This window comes from Penicillium malachiteum, assembly GCF_028827825.1.
Source record: "Penicillium malachiteum strain IBT 17515 chromosome Unknown utg000005l:1.0-9002435.0:326005.0-9005861.0, whole genome shotgun sequence".
Classification (NCBI taxonomy): Eukaryota; Fungi; Ascomycota; class Eurotiomycetes; order Eurotiales; family Aspergillaceae; genus Penicillium; species Penicillium malachiteum.
In genome coordinates, this window is record NW_026643099.1 from 1109703 (window position 1) to 1132687 (window position 22985).

The 22985-nt window shown below is 47.2% G+C and overlaps 7 protein-coding genes across 7 annotated transcripts; 3 read left to right on the plus strand and 4 right to left on the minus strand.

Annotated features, from left to right (window-relative positions):
• Positions 1-61: 61 nt before the first annotated feature.
• Positions 62-2731, minus strand: N7483_010456 (MKT1 family protein; the record flags this gene model as incomplete). The annotated part of the gene is made up of 6 exons (XM_057093883.1): positions 62-151; positions 207-402; positions 464-695; positions 765-1011; positions 1066-1995; positions 2066-2731. 6 exons carry the CDS (start codon positions 2729-2731, stop codon positions 62-64), a joined length of 2361 nt encoding a protein of 786 aa, XP_056939854.1.
• Positions 2732-3890: 1159 nt separating this feature from the next.
• Positions 3891-5313, plus strand: N7483_010457 (uncharacterized protein; the record flags this gene model as incomplete). Its single annotated transcript, XM_057093884.1, has 6 exons — positions 3891-4061; positions 4154-4213; positions 4286-4339; positions 4417-4433; positions 4485-4635; positions 4699-5313. 6 exons carry the CDS (start codon positions 3891-3893, stop codon positions 5311-5313), a joined length of 1068 nt encoding a protein of 355 aa, XP_056939855.1.
• Positions 5314-6167: 854 nt separating this feature from the next.
• Positions 6168-8039, minus strand: samB (MYND-type zinc finger protein MUB1; the record flags this gene model as incomplete). The annotated part of the gene is made up of 3 exons (XM_057093885.1): positions 6168-6481; positions 6531-7371; positions 7416-8039. 3 exons carry the CDS (start codon positions 8037-8039, stop codon positions 6168-6170), a joined length of 1779 nt encoding a protein of 592 aa, XP_056939856.1.
• A 4103-nt stretch (positions 8040-12142) lies between these two features.
• Positions 12143-13553, plus strand: N7483_010459 (WD40 repeat domain-containing protein; the record flags this gene model as incomplete). The annotated part of the gene is made up of 5 exons (XM_057093886.1): positions 12143-12260; positions 12396-13108; positions 13202-13291; positions 13351-13470; positions 13533-13553. The coding sequence occupies 5 exons, from the start codon at positions 12143-12145 to the stop codon at positions 13551-13553; spliced, it is 1062 nt and encodes a 353-aa protein (XP_056939857.1).
• Positions 13554-16593: 3040 nt separating this feature from the next.
• Positions 16594-17577, plus strand: N7483_010460 (phosducin family protein; the record flags this gene model as incomplete). The annotated part of the gene is made up of 3 exons (XM_057093887.1): positions 16594-17208; positions 17274-17503; positions 17562-17577. 3 exons carry the CDS (start codon positions 16594-16596, stop codon positions 17575-17577), a joined length of 861 nt encoding a protein of 286 aa, XP_056939858.1.
• Positions 17578-18912: 1335 nt separating this feature from the next.
• Positions 18913-19990, minus strand: N7483_010461 (putative short-chain dehydrogenase; the record flags this gene model as incomplete). Its single annotated transcript, XM_057093888.1, has 2 exons — positions 18913-19024; positions 19086-19990. The coding sequence occupies 2 exons, from the start codon at positions 19988-19990 to the stop codon at positions 18913-18915; spliced, it is 1017 nt and encodes a 338-aa protein (XP_056939859.1).
• Positions 19991-20685: 695 nt separating this feature from the next.
• N7483_010462 (putative transcription initiation factor subunit (TAF30)) lies at positions 20686-22133 on the minus strand (the record flags this gene model as incomplete). The annotated part of the gene is made up of 7 exons (XM_057093889.1): positions 20686-20774; positions 20846-20966; positions 21020-21157; positions 21220-21362; positions 21463-21614; positions 21804-21946; positions 22125-22133. 7 exons carry the CDS (start codon positions 22131-22133, stop codon positions 20686-20688), a joined length of 795 nt encoding a protein of 264 aa, XP_056939860.1.
• Positions 22134-22985: the final 852 nt, after the last annotated feature.

Consider the following 22985-nt stretch of genomic DNA (forward strand, 5'->3'; position numbering starts at 1 on the left):
CCCGAAATCCCCGATAGCCCGATAAAAAAAGGATTCTGGGCCTCACTGTGTGTCAAACTGATTACCGTCTCTCGGACAGCCATTTGTTTGCGTTATCCCACAACTTCGTGTCCTTCAGTTCGTTGCTCGCCGCTTGAGTGCCCTTGTAGACCTAGATAGTGTATTAGTTGGGATTGATGGTAAAACAGAGGAATGTGAGCGCTTACCGCATCCCAAAGTTTGAATGCCTCGTCCAGATTGCCTGTGAAGCTCTCGCTGTGCTGGAACCACTCCTTTCCCTTTGACTTGACCTCGGCGCGAGCCTCGGGGGATGTAGGCTCCGCTTGCAGGGGAAGGTCATCCAGGTAGGTGCGAACAGCAATTCCCAGTCCGCAATCATTATCATCAATAAAAGGCAGCCTGCTGGTATTGAGTTAGCATAACAGATTCAGCTGTCTCTTTCTGTGGCAGATGAAACACATACTTAATTGACATCTCGGTCCAATCCTTGCGGTCCCGATCAGCATCACCGCTGAGCAAAAGACTAGTCAAAACAACCTCGATCAAATTCCTCAGTGCAGATCGCACCTCGGAGATCAAAGCGCGGTAGCAGAGAAGTTGTCGGCTCAGTGGGCCGGAATAGCCGATGCTCTTATGCTGCAACTTCGCAATGCATGCAACGCGAGAGATGAGCATATTGAAGGTCTTATCGTCGTCTGGAAAAAAGATAGATTGGTCAGTACATTATTCTTGAGGGTATATTCAAGCGCAGGAGAATATAATACCTGAGCCTCTCATAGGACCACCAGATACATGGGAGAACCAATTCTTTGTGTTGAGAAGGTCGAAGCGAAGCATCTCAATAGCAATGAATATAGCATCTTCCAAGTTATCTGCAGGGTCCACACTCGATAAAGCTTGCTCCAGGCACTTGCCCCACACAGTGAGCTTGTGCTTGTCATCAACATAACCACGCAGTTGCAAGAACCGCCAAATAACGTTAGAAAGAATATCCTCTTGGGATGACAGAACCTAGAAATTATGTTAGATGTTGGGGTGGGACTTGTGGCCTTGAGGAACACATACCGGATCCTCTTTGGTAGCAAATGACTTTGGTACGAAGTCTGAGCTATTAAGACTTTGGACGGCAAATTTGAAAGAACCAAGAGGTACTTGCAACTTCTTGACGCTCTCGGGGAACTGCGCAGAAGGGATTCTCCATGCCTGAATCGTTTCCTTCACAGAGGGGATGTTCTTCAAGTTGATTTTTTCATCTGAGCTTTCGTCGAACCAGGGGCGAATATGAATCTCTTTAGTCTGATAGAATCGGTGAAGCGAGTTGGCTAGCAGGCAGATGGACTGTGTGCGGATAGGGGTGAGAGTTTCTCCGACAAGCTGGCGGTAGACTTCGGTATCCTCTGCACCCATCGGCAATGAAGATCGCACTTCACCTGAGGTGAGGTAGTTCGGTACATCTGCCCCCAAAACACCCTTGGATAAGTAAAAGTAAAGCTCTTCTGGAAGTCGCTGGCCAATAATTTCGTGCAAGTCAGAAGAGACAGTCTCCGATTCCATGGGAACAACTCGTCCTTCCAAATCCATATAAACGTGGTACTTGACGCTCAAATATGCGCGCTTGTACCGGTCCACATATTGATACTCGTTCATGCGACGGTCCTCCTCGTACTGGGCGCACATGGCCAAAGCAGTTCGCCCGGCGGAATTGAACATTGGCAGAGCATCGCGAATATTAGGAAGCTTTCCTGGGTAAGCGGGGTTTTCAAAAAGAGGGCAGGGTCGTAGGAACGACGACCCTAGAAGGAGAAGGAATTCCAAGAACTGTTCATTTGATAGACGACCCAGCTCCTCCTGACAAGTTTGCTTGGTGAGCCAGGTGAATTGTGCCGGTTCAGTCTCGATGCGGGTCACCAGCTTATCCAGATCAAACAGGAAGGCTTCGGACGGACCGTATACGGCATCGACGACGGGGTTGGAGCCACGGGCGAGGTAGGAGAGCTAACGTAAGGCGCAATGAGATCAGTCTCAAACTATGTAAATTAGTTCCCAAACTTTTTCAGACACTCACCTGGGCGACCGCGCTATATGGCGCCACCAGAAAGGGGACGCCATTTTGGTTCAGGATCCGTTGCAGGAACTTGAAGAGGGTTTCCGGGGGTGGGGTCCCTGGGGGGTCAAGGGGGTCAGCGGTGTTTGCGTAATATCCAACGGATGGGTGCGACCAAGTCCAGTCATCGTCAAATGGTGGTGGGGATGTCGGCCACATTGCAGGGATCCCGTATGGAAAGATTGGCATACCAGCGTTGCTGAAGGCGTCCACGACCTGGTCGGCCTGTTGCTGGTCGTAGAGGTCCCAAGCCTGTTCGAAGGAGCGCACTGATGCGGGTTGCGCCTGCGTACGTTGATCTCGTTTGCCGAAGTCAAGTCCATTGAAGACGAAAATGCAGCCGATGCCCAGACCTTTGAGGGCCTGCAGCTCTTTCTCGATATTGTTCTTCAGAGCGAATGGGAAACCTCCCAAGGCACCTAGAAGAGCTTCCCGAGTTGACTGATTCACCAAATGTTGTTGAATGTAATGAGCAGCATCGATACCGATGACAGTACCTTTCAGGGCGGAGAGAGGGAGGGATTGGGTGCGGCCTACGGCCCAGTCATCGAGGGGGCGGACTAAAGGCGAGGTGTTAGCAAACTGAAGCAAACCGGACAAGGTCGCGATCTTGGAATTACTAGGCATGGCTTTGAAGCTGTAGGGCGAGAAGCGCGGCTAGATGCCGAGCATTGAAGCCCTTGAAGAGACAGTGGGAGAGAGTAGTGGGGATGAGGTTGAAGAAACACGGGCTGAAGAAGGTCGCGAGATGCGAAATCACGAGGAGGGGGGAAAGCGGAGTTGCAAGTTGCAAGTTGCAACTCACTTGCTGTTGGCTTCTTTCACCAACACCAACATTAAATATCTAAATCTGGTAAAAAGGACTTGCTCATGAACTTTTTATTTCATATTAGATTGAATTGATTCTGATATATTTATTGTGTTTCCACTATGGGAGATCCATGCTACTGGATATTAGTGTGCCTGAGTCCAGGCCAATCAGTCGATCATAGTGTGATCATCAACTGATAAGACAGTTCCAAGGTTGATACAGAACCCTGAAGAGACTATATATTAGATGCAATTGAAAGAACATAGATTAGTATGTATTCCTCAATTTAATCTCTAAACATATAGCACTCAGTATTCTAGCCTTCTTATCATGATGTTCTATCCACCTTCAGATTGATCTAATGTCTGGTTTAAACTGAGAAGTTGCTTATGTGGATTTGCCTAAAATGTTATACTACATGTATCGATTGTCCATACCCAGTCACTCAGTCTACACTAGGACTAGTATTAGTGTCATATATCCCAGTACATATTGACGCCAGATGCCTCCAGATGCCTCCAGATGTCCAATGTTGTTTGAATGTTCTAGGTATCATTGAGAAACGCACGTGCGGGGTGTATAATATATTTACTGTGTAATAGCTCACAAAGCCACCTGGGCAACTGACACTACCTATTGCTACCTCCAGGGCTATGTACTGACCTGAGTAAGACTACAATTTGTCCCTACATTGATCATTCAGCTCAACTTACTATAATCAAACTAGGACTCTAATCATCCAAATTATTTACACCTACGGCCCCAGTGGAATGTAACTTGAACTCCACCATTAGATATGACAGATACGCGATAGGCGGGTCCCGCAGTTTTTTTCATGTAACCGATCTCTCATGTGCTATCTTAGCTATATATTGTTCCACGCCCCATATTTTTTTTGTCTTGAACTTTGAAAATCTGGAGTTACCCCTGATTTGAGATCATTCAAAAGTACTATAAAAGTACTTTATACCCAAAATGGCGGACACTGCTGCTCCCATTGAGCTTCCTGTCATTGACATCTCCAACCCGAATGATCCCGCCGTGGGGAAGGCCATGCTGGATGCCGCGGCCAAGTACGGATTTTTGTATGTGAATAGCAAGGGCACTGACTTCTCTGTTGAGGATGTTGATAATGGATTTGGATTGGTATGTCTGAGTTCTCTTCTTTTCGAGTTGTAGATGGTTACTCATACTTCATTTGGTCGAACTTGTGGACTGACTACTGACTCACTATTTAGTCGAAGAAGTTCTTCGCTTCTCCGGCCTCGGAGAAGGAGGTTTGCCGGATTGAGCCGAACGTTAGTATCACTCTTGAATAACCATACCATCTGGAAGTACTTGAGTGTTAAATTGTACTCACCATCATGTAGAACCGCGGTTGGTCTGGTATGCACACGGAGACACTTGACCCTGAGCACCAACGGGTATGCTACCTTTCCTCTAAACTTGCATTCATCCAATCTTCATTGAAACTAATCATACCAATTTTATCTGAAACTAGACTGGTGACTTCAAAGAGTATGTCTTCATACACAGATAAATCATATCAATATCACTAACAAGAATTAGAGCCATGAATTTCGGTGACTTCAAGGATGGCAAGGCTCAACAGCCTCTCCCAGCATCACTGGCTCCCCACGAATCCGATATCAACGACTTTGCCCAACTCTGCAACAAGACCTGCACTCGGATTCTGAATCTTCTTGCTCTAGGCCTCGAGGTATGTTAAACCAACTCCATTCCCCATATAACTATACGCAAACCCATACTAAAATGAATATAGATGCCCGAAGATTTCTTCACAACTCGCCACAACCCCAGCAACGGTCCTACAGGTAGTATCCTGCGCTACTTGTACTACCCATCTATCTTCTCGCCCGCAACAGCAAGCTACAAGCATGATAAGGACGTACGTGCAGGTGCTCACTCCGACTACGGTAGTATCACTCTTCTATTCCAGCGACCCGGTCAACCAGGTTTGGAGATTTTTACTCCCGAGGGAACCTGGGCCCCTGTCCCTATTATCCCCGGTAATGATGCGGATGCGTACCCCTTCCCACCAATCTTGGTGAATATTGGAGATCTGTTGAGTTACTGGACCGATGGGTTACTTAAGTCTACTGTTCATCGGGTTGTGTTCCCCCTTGAAGAGCAGAGGAGTCCTAATCCCCAGGATCGGTATACCCTTGTTTACTTTTGTCATCCTGTTGATACTACCGAGTTGGTTCCTGTTCCCAGTGAAATTGTTAAGGATCATCGTGCGAAGGTTGGAGGCGTCGGTGTTGTTGGGTTTGGAGGTGGTGCGGGCAGTATGGAGCCCGGCAAGCGTCCCTTGACTGCTTATGAGCATCTTGAGTCGCGGTTGGCTGCTACTTATGGGTTTACTAAGGACGAGTAGGATGTTAAAGAATGAGTGGGATTCCAAGATCAGATAATGAATTACTGAATTACGAAGGAGAGGAGACACTTGGGAGGAGAATTGAATCGGTAGAAAAAACTTCAATGCAAATGTTTGGGGTGTTTCATTTCATGGCGAATAGACAATAAACAATAGGATCGATGATTGGAGAAATGAAAAAAAAAAAAACGCCGGTGCCGTGGTGGCAAAGTGCAAAACAAAACAAGATAGACTGATCCTCCGCAAGAACATGAAGTATCGTTTGGGAATTGACAGAAAGATGCCTGGAGAGACCGTCAAGAAGTTCAAAGTGCGTCAGAATGGGGTATGTCCCATATAAAGAGAAAGGAAACTCGTGGCCGCAACAATTAGGTATAAAAGGCTGCAAGCGAAGAAGTGGATGTTCCATGAGAACGAAAAGGGTGAATGGAAAAGAATTCCAATATGATAAGACGATAAAATGTTAAAAGATATACACTCATGACAAATGGGGGGAATGTATGGGAATCGAGGGAATAAAGCGGAGGCTTCAATGAAAAAAAGCCCGACATGCCAATGAACCAAGAATGGATGCACGTGTGCGAGAACGACAAGAGAGAAGCAAGAGGTATGAGAAAAGCCAGAAAAAGCCAGACGACATGTAACTAGGTATATTTGGGGGAGGTCGAATTGAAACGCCGCCAGGTTTTGCAAATGCCATCCGCAAAGTAGACTTGAGACTTTGTAAAAAACAATATAAAGAAGGGAGAAGAGAGAGAGAGGAGGGTTGGAGAAGATATGACGCTATGCGAGCCAGTATGCATGGAAATCAAGAAATGGTGTGTTAAACTCCTTCAAAGTCGTCGGCGGTCGTATCAAGCAGTCGTATGGCACCAATGGCGGTGGTATACCCACGCTGCCTTTTGGCAATCTTTGCTGCAGTACTTAGTGCGGCGACAGCGGCGACACTTGGCGAATTGCCGCTGAAACTCCTCCCACTTTCCGCACTTGTAGTACGCGCATTGGCGAATTCCACCGCGCGACTCATCCTTGCGGCAAAGATTCCTCATGACCACGCAAGCCCAATACTGCATGTCCTTAGAATGATGACGCACAGTGAACTTCTCCACCAGGGGGAAGATATTGACATCATCAGGCAGTAGGTATTCGTCCTCATCCTCGGGTGCCTCTATGGGAGAAGAGGGATCCGCATTTTTCGTCGAAAAGATGCAATTCACGGTCAATCTTGAGTCTGGGCACAAGGTGAGAACGCTGGAAATATGAGCGAAGGTTGCAATACTTCGAGACATATGCCAGGAGCTGAAGGGACATCAAGACATCCTCATCTCGAGGCATAGTTGACAGGATGTTCTGAGCTGCGGGGGTGTTTCGATCACGGAGGTACATGGCGTAGGGGCTGGGAGCGAGAGTGGGGGAATTAGGGTTGTTCGTGGCCTGGGTAGGAGAAAGACCCAATCCACCGGCGTTTTGTGTGTTTTGTGTGTTGTTGATTATGCTACCATCAACCGCAGAGCGATGGGCAATGTTGAACGTCTCGGCTTCCTGGCCTTCTTCGGAGGGATCTGTCACAGTCAATCCGCCGTGGGTTGCAGAAACATCATCGATCATCGCGGTGGTTGACTGCTCATCCACTGTGTCGATATCCATTCGGTTAGGCAGAGCAACAATGGGTCCTGCCCCCTGGCCTAGAAGATTGTCATCGCCCATGGCCAAGTCCTCTCCGTTGGCATCGTCCGATTCACCCGACGCAGATTGCTGCTGACGCTGACGCATCGGTGGTCGCTGTCTCATGGGAGGAGGTGGGGGAGGAGGAGGAATGTTTCGTGCATGAGAATGGATCGGTCCACTGGGAGTTGTTGGAGAGTCCGGCTGTGAGATGAGACCAGTTTGAAGCCCGGGGAGCATGCTGGGAAGACGCTCCGTATCGCGCACGGGACGTAAACCAAATGTTTCAGCGGTATCCATCGGAGAAACCGAAGTGGCAAGGGGTTGCATGGTGCGCAGACGATGGCTGGCGCGGGTGTGTCGAGCATCGTGCGTTCGGTGATTGTGGATTTCCTGTCGGAAAGTGGTGCGTTCTGGAGGAGTGGTCATTGGAGCACGTGGGGAGATGTGACATCCATCACATCGGAATCAGTCGGTTGATTTTCTTGGTAGTATGGCTGGGGGATTTCGATGCTTGGAGGAGGAGCCTGGCGACGAGAGGAGCGAGATTCAGCGGGAAGATTGGAGTCGGCGCCGGATCGTCCAGTAGTCTCACGCAGGGAGGAGGAACTGGACTTGCTGGGAGCAGCTGATCGACTGGAGTGCTTGTGAGATTCGGGATCGGCCCGCGATCGCACTTTGTCCACAACCTTGATGTAATTGTCCAGGATGGTGGCAATTACGGGGACCATGTCGGCTTCGACCACTCGAGTCCGCACATTTTCCGAGCCTCGAACTCCAATATTCACAACACACTGGAATGCAAGACTCCATTTCCACATTTCCATGAGATCCTTGCTTTTCCCCTCCTTCAGGATGCAAACGAGTCTTTCGATCCCGCCATCGACGGTGAGAATGTCCCGAATACGTGCGGACGACGTTGTGAGGTAAGCGAGGTGATTCAATGAGTTAATCAGCGGTAATGTTGATGTACAATCAAGGGCCCGTCGATCATATAGAGTTGTAGTGATATTGACCGAAGCCTTGTTCACGTTCGGGATGCTAAAGTTGACTTCCCGCATTATGTCGGCGGATAGCGATTTAAGAGAAAAAAGAGGCAGAAAAAAATGCAGGCAATGAAAGATCTGAAAAAGATCCCAGGACTAATGCAGACCAAAAAACCCAAACGGTATTTAGAATGCAAAAACCAGATGGACGAGGACCTTGACGAAGTGACGTCTGGGATGGTAGGATTTCAGCCCCTAAAGCAGACGGCGTCGGCGTCACAAGGGGTGTGATCAGTAAATCCTTGCAAACAGATATTGCTTTATTGCAGCGACATCGGGAAGGGCGAGATAGTATGTAGATACTATTAAGCGGTGCCCGATGGGGAGGAGGGGGTTGAGGGGGGGCGTGGGCGATTGGGATTATGACTCCAAGAAATCCTCGATATAATGAGTCAGGGGGAGAAGAAGTGGTGAGAGCGAGGGCACACAGAGAGTCAAATTATGGAGGAGGTTAAAGGAATGGAAGATAGTTATGATGAACACAGATAGGGAGATGAAGGCGTTGGTGTTATTGAGGATGAAGGAGGGAGAAAAGCCTTTGAGGGCGAAAGCGGAGAGGCGTCAGGTGCCTCCTTAATATTACGGGACCCGAGCATTGGCTTCCCGCCACCGTGAACCGACTCTCCGCTCTATTTTTAACGGCACTTGCACTGTGGTACATTGTTATTAGATGTTTTCTCTTCGTCCGACTTTCTCATTTTCTCATTTTATTCCTTTGTATTTCATCTCAACATTCTCTATCACTTTACATTATTGCCCTGCAGAGTTCTCCGCTTCCCTCGTGGCGACAAATGCCCCGTATTGACTTAGCCCACTTGAAACCGAAAATGGCATCTATGATCATTCAGCGCCTTCCTCAGGCAGCGAGGCTTCAATATTTCATGCATGCTTCTACGTAATGATGATCTGCAGGATAGGAAATCCTGCTTAGGTTTTGTTGATGGAGCACGGGCTCATATTTCTTTGTCGCAATCCATTTTCTCAGAATGGGGCTCATAATTGACGTGGACCCTCAAACCGCGCGGTTCGCCATAGGTGAAACTGAGATAACATCTATTTTGATATACCCTGTCACCTCCTATCCTTTCGACTTGGAACTTGATATTCAATTTGATATATCACTTTACAATTGTGGATGAATTGCTCTTTGATGGCACAATGGGTCAATGCCCTAAGGGGCTAATGAGGAACTCGTGAGAAGCTGGTGCTGCGGCCTGGATAGCAGGCCACCAAGGTATGGGATATTGATAAAATATCGATTGTCCGACAAAAATAGGGGTAATCCCATTGCAGGTAACTCCTGAAAGCATATCAATTTCAATGTTCTGGGAAGTTCTAGTCTTTTGAGACGGCACTAACTGTAGATCCCGTTCAATACCATGCCTCTCTAGGGTTCCATTCGAGATGATCCATATAGAAGATCCTGTCGTTCGCAAACATCTAGAAAAGGGAGATAGAAGCATAGCCATTCCAGGTGACCATGTGGTGGCTAATATGCTAATATAGAATCCACTTTTGGGTCCATGGGTAAACTATCAAATAAACTATACTCCGTAGAGCATGACTCGACCGTTTGTTTGCCTTATCCCTTGTTCACATGTGCATTTGCCTTGAATATGATGATATGAGATGATTGGATCATGCTTTATATCCTCACGAGCATCTCCTGCCAACTAGTTCAGCGTCGAAGGATGGGGAATCAACGAATCAGAGCATCAAGATCATGTTGGTAATCTTCAATCTTCAATGTTGGTTGTTGGTCAGAAACCATCGAAGAGATCACGTGTTTCCATACTGAAGACATTAGGGCATGGAAAAGCACCCGGCATCATATCCGACTGTACGGAGTACTCCATATGGAGTACTCCGTACATGAAAGAAAAACAATGACAAGGATAATCTAACGGCATTGCTTGCATTTCTGGGGCCCTTCAGTGTCGATCCTCCAGTGGAGATCCTGAGTGGAGTGAATATGGGCATGCCCAATATTCGAAGGTGCCAGTGGAGCGGTTTGTGCAAAAACCTAAGGGCTAAATAATTTAAAACCCCCGTAACAATTGTATGCTTCGTACGGAGTACACTTCTGTATCTATCTATAATCCGACCCGAACCTCAGATTGGCCCCAAATGACCCCTTCCGGGTGACCTTCAGGACTGGAAGAGTCTTGCTGACGTGAAGATAATACGGAAATAACAAGCGTTACGAATCTCAGCTGAACTTCAAGCATGCCTTAAGGCCATACTGACGTGAGCTGGAAATTTCCAGCTGCAAATAGAGATCGACTCGGGGTTCCTCTCCAGCGGGTTCTCTCCGGGTCAGGACGAGGGAAAAAAGGGGGGGTCTAGAAACCGACTTGCGCCGCAGTGGAGAAGTCATCTTCCTGACGCACCGATGAACGGCTCGGCTGGTAGAGACCAAGTTCTGGAGATTGAAGGAGCATTGACAGGATCAAAATGGTCAGATTTATAGAGACTAAGGAATTCGCAGATCATCTTTTCTTCTTTTTCTTCTTCATCTTTTCTGTGCTTTGTTAAATTCTTGATTCCCTGATTTTCCCTCCTTTCACAGAGAGGATTATGCAGATTAGTCAGTCTCCGAGGTGGAGACCGCAATACTCCCAAATAGGGAATGGTCAATTGAGCTTGGACCTATTGGTGGCTGGGTGATACAGTTCCGAGCTGCTGTATTGTAAAACTGTCAAGACGAGATTTCGATCCCCAGAGTCTGTTCTAACATTATGAAAGTTTTCATCTCCAGGGCTGCAGGCTATACTTAGTACACAACAAAGTGAAACGTGCCCAAGTGGACAAAGGCCCCCAAAAATAATCATTCTTTCGGGCGTCTAACCCGGTTGTTTAATAGGGCCAATTAGGGCCCCCAAATGCTGCAAGTGGTGCCCCAGGTGTGGACGCAGCGCGGAACCAATCTCTCGGGAATAATGATGCCAGACTGCACCACACGCCAATCAGAGGGGTAAAGGAAATCAAGTGGGAAATAGCCGCGGGTTCTGGATGTGGCGAATGTTGAGGCTGTCAAGTCTTTAAACATTTTAAAGAATGTAAAAAGGGGGGGGGGGGTTATAATGGCAGGTTTATACATGGTTATATACTCCGTACTAGCCTGAGGAAACAGGGGGGGACCCATCGTTCTTAGTTCGCTCCGCTAGGAAATGTACGAAAGGGTTACATTGTGTACTATAGAACATTTTTGGAAGGGCTTACAGAGTTAACCATTTGGGGTTTGATTTTGAGTATCTGGATTTGGGGCCATACTGGGCCGATCTCCGCCACATGTACTGGAATTCTCATAAATAGCATTGTCTACGCTAAATATCTTACTAGAGGGGGGCCAACTTTTCCCCTCTTCTTGAATATTAAACACATGTGCAAATTCAATACTCGATAACTCGAAATTGATACGAGATTACCGAGATGATTTATCCAGAATTGAACATTATGCATCTCATGCAGGTTAATACTGAGAAAAAGGATCAGGTACCCGGGGAGGGATATAGTAATGAATCCCCTGTATTTATGTATTGACATTGTAATATTGCGGGAGCTGAAGGAAATGATGCCGTACAATACTGTAGCACTTGTCAATATACACAAGAATCAATTTATCGACTAAAATCTTCAAGTTAAGAAATTCTACCGAAATAAAATGAAAACAAAAACAAATAATACAAATAATTGATCAATTCCAAATTATCGACTACTAGTAATTGAATTTTAAACCAACAGATTCCAATGTTGGAGGATTTCTCAATTCAAGGGAATGCAATCACTACGGCGATGTCATCCAGTTTTACCACTAGTGTGGTAATACACTCGCCCCCTGTTCAGAACCTTCGATTCCCTCCCTCTTTCTCTCTCTTCCTCTAAGCCGGTGCTTCCCCCCCCCCCTTGCGACCTTTTCTCGAATTTTACTTTACTTGTATTATGTTCACAGCTTGAAGACCTCACTCGGTCGCCTCCGTCTTCGCTCCACTTTCAACTTTGACTCTTTCCTTTCCCCCCCTCGGTCCCTTAATCCCCCCCCGTTTACCCCCCCCTGGACATCAATCCCATAGCTTCCCCTCCTTCCAACAATCCTCAAGGGGTCCCTATCCGGCAATATGGCAACCGATATGTCGGGCGAACAAATGCAGGCCAAAATTACAGCGGCCAGACGTGAAGCAGAGGGTTTGAAGGACAAGATCAAGCGCCGAAAGGATGAGCTGGCCGACACCTCCCGTACGACTACCTTTCCCACTCGAAACAATCATCCACACTTCTCCTTCATCTTCCGCGGAATAGAACTCCGTGCTGTTAAAACAAACGGAGATGTCGACATGGTGGATTGAAATGAATAATACTGACCTTTTGCAGTCCGCCAGGTCGCGTCCGATCAGACCGATGCCCTCCCTCGAATTGGTATGAAGCCTCGCCGAACACTGAAGGGCCACCTCGCCAAAATTTATGCTATGCACTGGTCAACCGACCGCCGTCATCTTGTGTCAGCTTCGCAGGACGGAAAACTGATTATTTGGGATGCCTACACCACCAATAAGGTCCACGCTATCCCCCTGCGGTCTTCTTGGGTTATGACCTGTGCTTATGCGCCAAGTGGAAACTACGTTGCTTGCGGTGGTTTGGACAACATCTGTTCCATCTACAACTTGTCATCGCGCGAAGGTCCGACTCGCGTTGCGCGTGAGCTGTCTGGTCACTCCGGTTATCTCTCCTGCTGTCGCTTCATCAATGATCGCCGCATTATCACCTCTTCCGGCGATATGACCTGTATGCTGTGGGATATCGAGTCTGGATCTAAGGTTACCGAATTCGCCGATCACCTTGGTGATGTGATGTCGATCAGCATCAACCCGACCAACCAGAACATCTTCGTGTCCGGTGCTTGCGATGCGTTCGCCAAGCTGTGGGATATCCGTACTGGCAAGGCTGTGCAGACATTTGCCGGCCACGAGTCTGATATCAACGCCATTCAGTTTTTCCCCGATGGCAATGCCTTCGGTACCGGCTCGGATGACACTTCCTGCCGTCTGTTCGATATCCGTGCTGATCGCGAGTTGAACATCTACCAGGTGCGTTGACTCTCAATTTTTTATGCAATATGTATGAACTTCATAATTTGGAAATCTGGAAACTAATTTGGAATTTTTTCACCTGTTCAACAGAGTGACCAGGTTCTGTGCGGTATCACCTCTGTCGCATTCTCCGTATCTGGCCGATTACTCTTCGCCGGTTACGATGACTTCGAGTGCAAGGTAGGTTTCTTTTTGGAAATAAGGCTCATTTCTTGAATCATGACTTATTGTAAACCTAGGTGTGGGATGTCCTCCGTGGCGACAAGGTCGGCTCATTGAGCGGCCACGAGAACCGTGTGAGCTGCTTGGGTGTCAGCAACGATGGTATCAGTCTGTGCACTGGATCTTGGGATTCTCTCGTAAGTTTTCTTCTGTCTAGGCTAAGAAGCTCTACTAATTCTGATTTTCCCCTCCATTATAGCTCAAGGTCTGGGCCTGGTAATTCTAAAAAAGAAAAACAAACGCAAGATACCCCGTGTCGATCATTTGCAATGCTCTTATTCGAAATTTTTCTTGGTTCGATGGGTTGGATCTCCGCCAATGTACGATAAATAATCAATATCGGGCACCTCTCAAGGCCTCCTGATAATACGGCGCAGAGATCGGACCGTCGTATGCAATTCAGAAAGCGTTAGTGGAGGTGAACGCGATGCCGGGGAAGAAACGAAAGCGACGACACAATGTTTGGATACGACGAGAGCGCTGCCGCTTGGATTGTCGATGGTTGCGTACGCATCCCCTCCAGGTCGTACAGACTGGAAACACAGGTGCTTCTTCCATGGCTATCTTCGTCAGCCTCCTGGCTCTCAGTTTCCCTGCCGGATGATGCCCATATGTTCTCTTCTTTCTCGAACCCTATTTCCCTTTTAACCCCTTGCCCTTTTTTTCTCTTCTTCTTTTTCCTTTTCTATTACCCCTCTTCGTTCTGGACTGCCTCTCCTGCATCGGTCTCGGTATGTATTTTCTCGGCGGAAAGGAAAGGACCGGTTTTGTTGGATTTGGCCATGATCTTTTTTTATTTGTTCAATTTATTTTCAGTTGCGTTACCGCGTCATCTCAGTTTCCTATTTCCCTGTTTCTCGTCAAAGAAAGAGTGTGCTTGTACTTATTTTTATATCTCCGTGACCCCGAATCTCTCCCCCGGGGTTCCTGACCGGATTTTTTCTTGATCTGGTTTGAGCAGCTCCGAATTTCCATATGTTCTTTTCAAATTTCGTCTTTCTTACTTCTCTTCTGGGCCCATTTGGGGGGGAAGGCATGTTTCATTTATGCTGGCCTTCATTTTCTCGTTTCATCAGCTTGGGCGTCTGAGTGGTGTGAGCTTCAGGCATAGTATTCATATAAGGTGTCTTCTAAGACTCAGCTGTCTTGAGTAGAGAGCGTAGAGGGTCTACCAATGTTGCCATACTTCAAGGTTAGTACATGTAAAGTAACTGGAACATGTTGAGGCATATAAAGCCCTGGACTACATCATGCACATGTGGATGGCGTCACACGCATCCATGGATGTTCCACTGCACATGTGTATACAGGTTCACGGTTCTACCATGTCATGTTATGGCGTGTAGATGGTACTCATATGAACGTCTTCCTCTTAATTCCTGGTTGTACCTTGTCAGAATCTACAGCCCAAAGATGATTAATTCCAAGGTTGTTGTCAATGTCGTTTACAGCACTCAAGTGAAGAGGTGAGTGTGCAGCCCACATGGCGAGGTTGTCAGATTCATCTGGCAGTCTTCATGTATCACTACTAGCAGTACTTGAACTTCAGGGCTCGACACATCTACTAGGTCTAGTTGCACCTGACTCAGTGGTCCAGTCAGCATGCGTGGCGTTCAGCTCTTACGATAGGACCGTAAACCGTTGCTATGGAAGTGGCAAAGATCGCCTCGTGTTGGACGGTCGAGACGCAGGGTCTGGCAGGCGAACTACTGGGGGAAAACTTACCCAACCGCCATCGACGCCCACACGATGGCGGGGGCCAAATGTCAGATACCAGATCTGGCAAGCAATAGCCCTAGTCCTGGCTATGGATGACGCTAACTAATTCGCCCACGAACAAGGTTTTTAGTCCTTCTTGGTCCTCCCCGACGGGATGGATTGAGAATAATCGCCATCTCACCATGTCCGGAGTATAGGGATCGTACCTGGTACCACAAATCCTGATTAGCAGTCACCGCTTGCTTCCGCTTGCTTCCACTTGAACCCTCAAGGACCTCCCCAGTTTAAACAAAGACAACAAGATCGCAAAGCATGGGTAAGTTCTCATGTCAAAGACCAGAACCGTGCACTTGGAAAGGATGGACTAGAAACAAGGCAGCCCGAGGGATTCCCCAAGTTCTATTTTCCGCTCCTGCATGGTCCGCCTTGTCAACACGAACCTTTTCTTTGATGCTAATTTTGTAACAGCATATGATCCATCCAAATCCCAATTGTCGTATGTTAACTTTCCCTTTTTCGTCCCAAGTGGATCTCTCAATCCTGCCTGTCTGATCTTCGGACTGCATTTTTCTCCGTCAAGTGATATTCCCGATACCATCCTCGATGAGGTCTAGTGTAAGAGATTAGCCGCTTTGAACACGAAGCTATGGAGTAAACGAAGCTGTAGGATTTGATTTTCTGTTAGTCTCTTACCCTGTCGTCGACTGACGAGGCAGTGATCAGCCCATAGCATTTTCTTTTTTTGGGGGCCACGACATGGACTAAAGTGGATCGAGGCTAGGATCTGCGTCATCTGGTGTTTTGGATCTCCCGGCGAATAAACGGTGTAGAAAACTGGGGCCGGCGCGCGTTAGTTTCGAATTTCAAGAGGCCTGAACATCCCACACGAGATCAAAGGAGCCTAAAAAAGCAAAGAATTGACCAAATAGGTAAACAGGAACAGGGATTAAGCAAAAAAAAAAGCCTGAAACACGGAGTTCACTGGGCGCGAACTTCTGATAACGGAATCCTAGTAAGGCTTGGCCACGTGGAAAATGAGAGTCATTGTTTGCATGATTTGCATATTTTGACATATTTGCATTCCAACTTCACAACTTCCCAAGTCTTTCAAGTCTTCTGAATAACCTCTAAGTTTCATTAAATATAGAATCAAGAAAGACAACAAAAGACAAATCAGAAACAAAGAAAAAAACAATCTCAGTGAAGTCATACTTCGTTTTATCCCTCGAAGGCAAAGAACCTTCTTCGGGCCTTCGGTGGGTCCTTCCCCAAAAAAGTTGGATCGTCTACGGTCTGAAACTCCGGCGAAAAGGGGCTTTCCTTTGCCGTTTCACCCTGGCGATCTCTTCCCAGCTCAGCCCCATCTCCGTCTTTCGACTTCCTCTTTGTCAAAGCTTTGCTCAGGGGTGTTTTTGTGAAACTTCCTTCGTGGACCAATCCAAATTCATCGTTCTAGACACTCTGCTCTCACAGCCCCGAAGATCCTGTTCTTTTTAAAATCCCCGCCTTCACCCACACCCGGCCGCAACTCTTTTTCCACGATGTCAGCCCAAGAAGAATTCAATCAACTTGTGAATAACAATCGCGACAAGTTCTCCTCACACCCAGAGGACTACGAAGACGATCCACAATTCTCCGATCAAGACCTCGACGAAGACTACTCTTCTTCTCGTAACCTCCGCCAGAGCCGTATCGTCGACTCTTCCGACGAGGACGACAACTACGACGACGACGATATGGTTTCGTCTACCACAAACTACCACGTCCCTAAAACCACATTCGAGGCCAACACTGGGCCTAAGGGTGTCATCGCTGATGCTCAGGCGTTTGAGCGTGCTCGCAAGAAGTCATTCCGCCGAACCCTCCTCTCTGCTGCTGGACTCGAGCCCAACGGCCCCGCCTTTGGTGCCTCAAACCCCGAGCCGGTTGCCCCCACAACAGATGCATCATCGGGTAGTGAGGATGAGGAGGATCGTTTCATGCGTAAATGGCGGCAATCCCGTATGCAGGAACTGCAGAACCGCCCTAACCGTCGCCCTTCCCCACGTGGACGTCACTACGGTACTGTCGACAATGTCGATGCCGTCGGCTACCTCGATGCTATTGAGAAGGTGACCTCGGATGCGGTTGTTGTTGTTTGTATCTACGACCCTAATGTAAGTCTTCATGCCATGCTTGTCTCCTAGCCCTGAATGTGACTCATTACTAACTTGCCGTCTAGTCGGATGAAAGCGCCATTGTGGAAGAATGCTTGAATACTATTGCTCGTCGCCAGACCTCTATCCGATTCGTCAAACTGCACCGTGATATCGCAGAGATGGATCATATTCAGGCTCCTGCCTTGTTGGCTTACCGTCGTGGCGAGGTCTTTGCTACCATCATCGATATCCTTCGCAACATTCCTCGTGGCCGGCCTTGCAGTGCCAACAGCCTCGAGGATCTGCTGAAGCTGTACGTCTATCCATCTACAACTCCCCATCAACATGACATTATATTAACATGATAATAGGCACCGCGTGCTTTAATTTCATCTATCTGCATCTTAAGCCGATCTAATCTTTCGTGATTATGCGCGCATCTAGCAAGGCGTCCTGGCATCTTTTTATTCTCGCATTACCCTCCCCAGTTTCATTTCTATTAAATGTCTTATCTCTCACCATCTCATATCGTCTATCTTATTGAATTTCAAAAGCGGGGAAGGGAACGGCGTTGGAACGCATCTACCGCTGGACGGTACTTTGTTCCGGAAATCTTTATTCCATCTCATATACCATGATTTTCCTACCTGTCTCGACGTGGTCCCCCACTCACAGCTGTTTCATACAGCCTTTTCCTATCTACTTGGTCTGCCTTGTGTTTCCGGAGGATGGCCGTCAGCTGGACTGACCGGTCTCTTGTTACTCTGGTTTTGAGATATCCCATCTGCCGTTTTGTTTTGCTTTTTACAATGATACTAGACCTGCTTCTCTGTCCTCTATTCTTGACTTCGTATACTAGTAGATGGTAGATAGTAGATAGAAGCATGCTATCAATGGTTGCTATTAGCCATCATATTTCAAAACTAGATATGCCCTTTCGCTGTTGCTCTCTACGATTTGATCTATCAACCTCCCTGTTTGTACCTGCACTCAAGTGCTATGTATTCAATGCCGGTGGATCGGTTCGATTGCCTTTAAATGCACATGTGTATGTATGGACAGACAAATAATATCAGTGATTCTATGTTTGTCTGTGTAGACCCGCCTCGGCGCTTTTCAAGTTCTATCTAACTTGAACGAGTTTTATTTTTCTTCTTTCTTCATCGTCCTTCATCAAATCTCAATATGGCTTCACGCTCCCAGTGGAGTACCAATCGCCAGAATGGCCCACATTCACGCCCACCTACTATCCCTCACTGGAACCCAAATGTCCGTTCTTTTCTTTGTTATTTTATTTGCCATGGATGCTATTATGCTCTTTGGGAAATGACTCGCCAATTTGATGCAGATAGAATTGAAACTGCAGGTTTATACTTGTGCATCGCCTGTGTCAGGTTGAGACAAGGAGGATTCTTAGTATGATCATTGAACCGGCTACATCCACGACTGTTAACCTTCAACTAACACATAACCAATGAATATAGCTGCGGCACGGTTCCCACGTTCATCTCCTGCAAGTTCGTGAATCAATTCAGAGTCGTTTATTCCGTATGATCAGTGATCAATTTGCTTTACTGCTGCGCGGAATTCAACCTGGTGCCACACAAACACAACCCGCAGGCCCCCAGAGAACTGCAGGTCGACGGGGCTAATGTGGAATATGGACTCCATTTTTCTTCCGATTCCCAGGGTTCTCGAAGATTGGAGCACATATTGGAGTACTCAGTACTCAGTTCGAACCTCAGCATCAACATCTCGCAAGATAGTAACGATCTCTCTCCACACCTTCTCTCTCACGATAACTGCCTCAGGGCTTGTGACCATACTTCCAGGACTAAACAAGTTCATGAATATCAGCGGCGTGACTCCTCGATTCTCGAACAAGAACAACTTACTCTGCGACAACCTGATTATCCAACCATCTGCCATGAGTCTCTATTCCCTGATCCACAGCATGCAGCAACGTCTTACTACCTTCCTCCACCGTCCTCGCAATCAAGGCTTGAACCAGTTTCAGTACCCACGGCGCTTTCTCTCTTGTCAGGAGATCGGATTTACAAAATCCAGGAGCCACAGCGTTAACAATCACAAGGGGGTTTCCGAGATCATCACGAGGTACAAGTCTAGCAAGTTCGATAGCAATAAAAAGATCCATGAGTTTCGTGACACCATATCGCTCGGTAGCTCCACCTAAACGCTGCGAACTCTTCCACTGCTCCTCATTAGTCAAAGAGGTCAGAATAGCCTTCTCAGTCCGCTCAGGAAATGTAATCAACTTATGAATATCACTCGTCAGAATAGTCAAATGCGGGCGTGACGATGGTTCCAGCTCTTTCGTTCGTAGTAAAAGCGGTAAAAGCTTTAAACTAAGAAGTGCAGTTGATAAAACATTAACCTGGAGTCCTCTCTCCCACCCATCAGGAGTGACATTGTATTCGACTGATGCAATTCCTGCATTCATGATAACGATATCCAGTCGACCACCATCTTCAACGTATCTCAGAGCTTGAGCTGCGAAGGCTTGAAGGCTGGAGAATGATTCGAGATCAATACTCCATACAAGAACTTTGCCTTGATCGGTACAGCCGGTACTTGACTCAATGTTGATTTTCGCTTCTTCGCCTTTGGAGAGGCTTCGAACGCCTAGGATGACTGTGCTGGCGTCTAGAGCCAGTGCATGTCTAGCAGCTTCTCGACCAAGACCGGTATTTGCACCGGTGATGAGGATGGTCTTTCCCTGGATAGCTGAGGGAGATGGTAATTGTAATTTGGTAAATAGAAGTCTGTATAGGCCACTCATCTTGATTGCGACGCCCGTTTTGTTGGCTTGGGGTTAGGTTTTGATAGGGCCTCAAGAATGACTATATACTACTAGGTAGTAGTATTTGAGTCTTGGTTGAATGAATACTAGTACATTGCATGATAACACTCAAGCGAGATCCGGGCTATCAAACCAGCCGTCGGATGAATCATTGCTCCATGAAATAGATTCTAGCTGGTATCAATGCCTGCTTTTCCTGTCTCTTGTATTCTAGTCGGATAGAAGTCAGGCCGAGTTTGCCAAAAGCCACATAGCTTCAGATGTCGGAGATAAGCCTTTAATTCCAGCTAGTACAATAATTTGAAGCTTAGGACTTCAATTTTAGCTTTTTGCATTCTTGTACATGGCACTGAATTTTTTTACGAAAGGAAAGAAGAAAGAACCAAGTGGTTGTATGAGAGAGAACAAGACATGGAAAAAAGCACCAGCCAGGTTCCGTATGAGCATCCGCTAACTCCTCCTAAAAACAAAGAACCACGGGGAAATACCAATGAAAGAGTCAACCCATAAGTCCAGAAAACTGAGGCCAGGGCTAAAGCCCGAGCAAAAAAAACCCCAATGGAGGAGGGGGAAAGAAAGAGAAAAACAAATCAACGATATGGGGTTGAGATTGAAAAGAAGAAATGGCATTCAAAGTCATCCAATGGGCTCTGGAGTCATCGATCGTCGATCTTTTAGAGAGCACCACGCTCGGCAGCGAACTCCCAGAGCATCTTGATGAGATTGTCGGGGAGAGTGTAAAGATCAACGTGAAATTCACCAGCTGTTATATAGAGGTTAGTATAAGATTCAAGGGGGTTAGGACTTAATCCACGGTAGTCGGGAAGCACAAACATTCAACATCATTCTTGGTGTAAGAATCCGGGGTCTTGTGATCATGAACGAGCTGCACAACCTGCAAGAGATCGTCCTCACCCAGCTTCTGGAGACCATCGGCGAGCTTGTCCATATCGACCTAGATGGCGTTAGCATGGAGAACAGCTTGGAGCAAGACGTGATCAAACTTACATTCTTCTCAGTGCGCTTCTTCTTCTTGGCACTCTCTTCACCAGTACCACCACGCTTCTTTATGCCATTCTCGTCACCGGGGGTAGGGCCTGACTCGCGCAGAGCAGCCATGAAAGCGGGCTTGGGGTTCTTGAAAGACTATATCCATGGCGGGTTCACATCAGAGAGTTTTCTCTATAGAATTCAAGATTGGAACTCACGATAATGTGCTTTGATTCATAGCGCTCCTCACGGAAGTTCAAGTCATGGTTGATGAAGTGGGACTTGTCAGCGACAAACTCAATTTGCATATCGAACTCACCCCATCCTTCTTCCGAGATGCGGAAAGGGGGGTTCTTGAAGGCTATTTGATGGATGTATCATTAGCTAAGGCTGCCCATTGAAGGGTACAGTCACCGCATAAGATAGAATGACACAGAAGTTGAGGCAGATCATATACATACTCTGGGTAGCACGGTCACCGAAGCTAGGGTGGAGGTGGTAAATGACTTTGTCGAACAGGTTGGCAGGGATCTGGTCACCCTTGTCATTGACAAGGTAGACCTCAATCGACCAGGAACGCTGAGGAAAACCCTCAACCTCGGACGGCTTATCACTGCGATGTAAACAGAAAGTTAGATATAGGGTTCAATATATATGTCTCAGGTAAGCAAGGCATGTATAAAAGGCTTGAAGAGCAAGTGCGCAGGCAGACATTGAATGCGCCTTGCAATTGTCTAATGCCCAATGGTCATATTGTTGACCAGATATGCCTGAGGCAAGAATATGATGGCACATCTCCAACCGCACGGTGATGTTGCCATGGGGAGCGGGGCGAAACGGAGATTCGCGATAGCCATTGTAGCTAGCGCTGCACAGGATGGGAAGGATAGGTAGGTTGACATACATGATATGCTGTTCCGTAACAAGACGGACGGTGCGCTTGACCTGGAAAGAGGATTATAGTTAGCAATGAGCATCAAAAACTGCACAGAAACGGTTCTGCACTGAAGACCATGGCCAGCTCTTTTGTGAGGGTAAGAGGAGCTCTGGGGAACGCAGCTGGAGAAGTGCGGCAGGAGGAGCGCGAAGGAGCAGATTGGATGGCTCGAAAAGCAGTACTTACGTCAGGCATTTTGAGAACAAAGTTTATGCACTCAAGATCGAAGCAGCTAAGGAAGTGAGGTCTTGCGGCTGAAGGCGCGGTTGCGGCACAGGTTTTTGGGGAAGGAAGTCGTTTGCGCAAGCAATGGAGCGGAGCACGGAGGAGGAGCGCAGGACGCGTAGAAAACGATTCGTGTTTGTGCGAACCACGTGTTGGAGAAGTGAAGGTAGGAAAATCGAAAATTATATTTTCGATTGGATGGAGCTAAAATGGGCTCCAGGTTACTTCGAATACTGAAGGGGGGAAAAGAAGCGGGTGGTCGAGGTTAGTAGGCAGAAGACAACGGAGAGCATCACCGCCCATCCCCGCGAAACGAAGTCCGTTACTATGACAGGTTGGCCCAACTTTATTGATTCAGAATTTTTATATAAATATTTGAGAATAAATGTATGTAGGCAGTTGGTTGAATTTGCTCTTTATGATATATTAAACTAAATACCAAAATGTGATTGAAATTACTAGTAGCATTCCTGAGGACCTTGGGCAAGCTATATCAGAAGCTATCTATACTAGAGGAGGGAGAGTATGGCAGCTTTATTTTTTGTTTTTGTTAGGCTACAAGTACAAGACATGATCCACTCAGGATTCTTCATGGGGATTGTGTGCAGGGTGTATATTCGATGGGAAAATGTCTATCTACTGCTGGCTGTGGGACCAAAGACATCAGGGGATTGCTGTCCGTTTCACATACCACAATGGTGGTATCTGTGAAGCATCTTCATCACGACCGAGTCGCATGTCCAATCATAGGGAGGGGGAGGGGCATTGGGAATGGAATATGGTGAAAGTGGAGGGTAAAAGGCATGACGAATAGGATTGTTT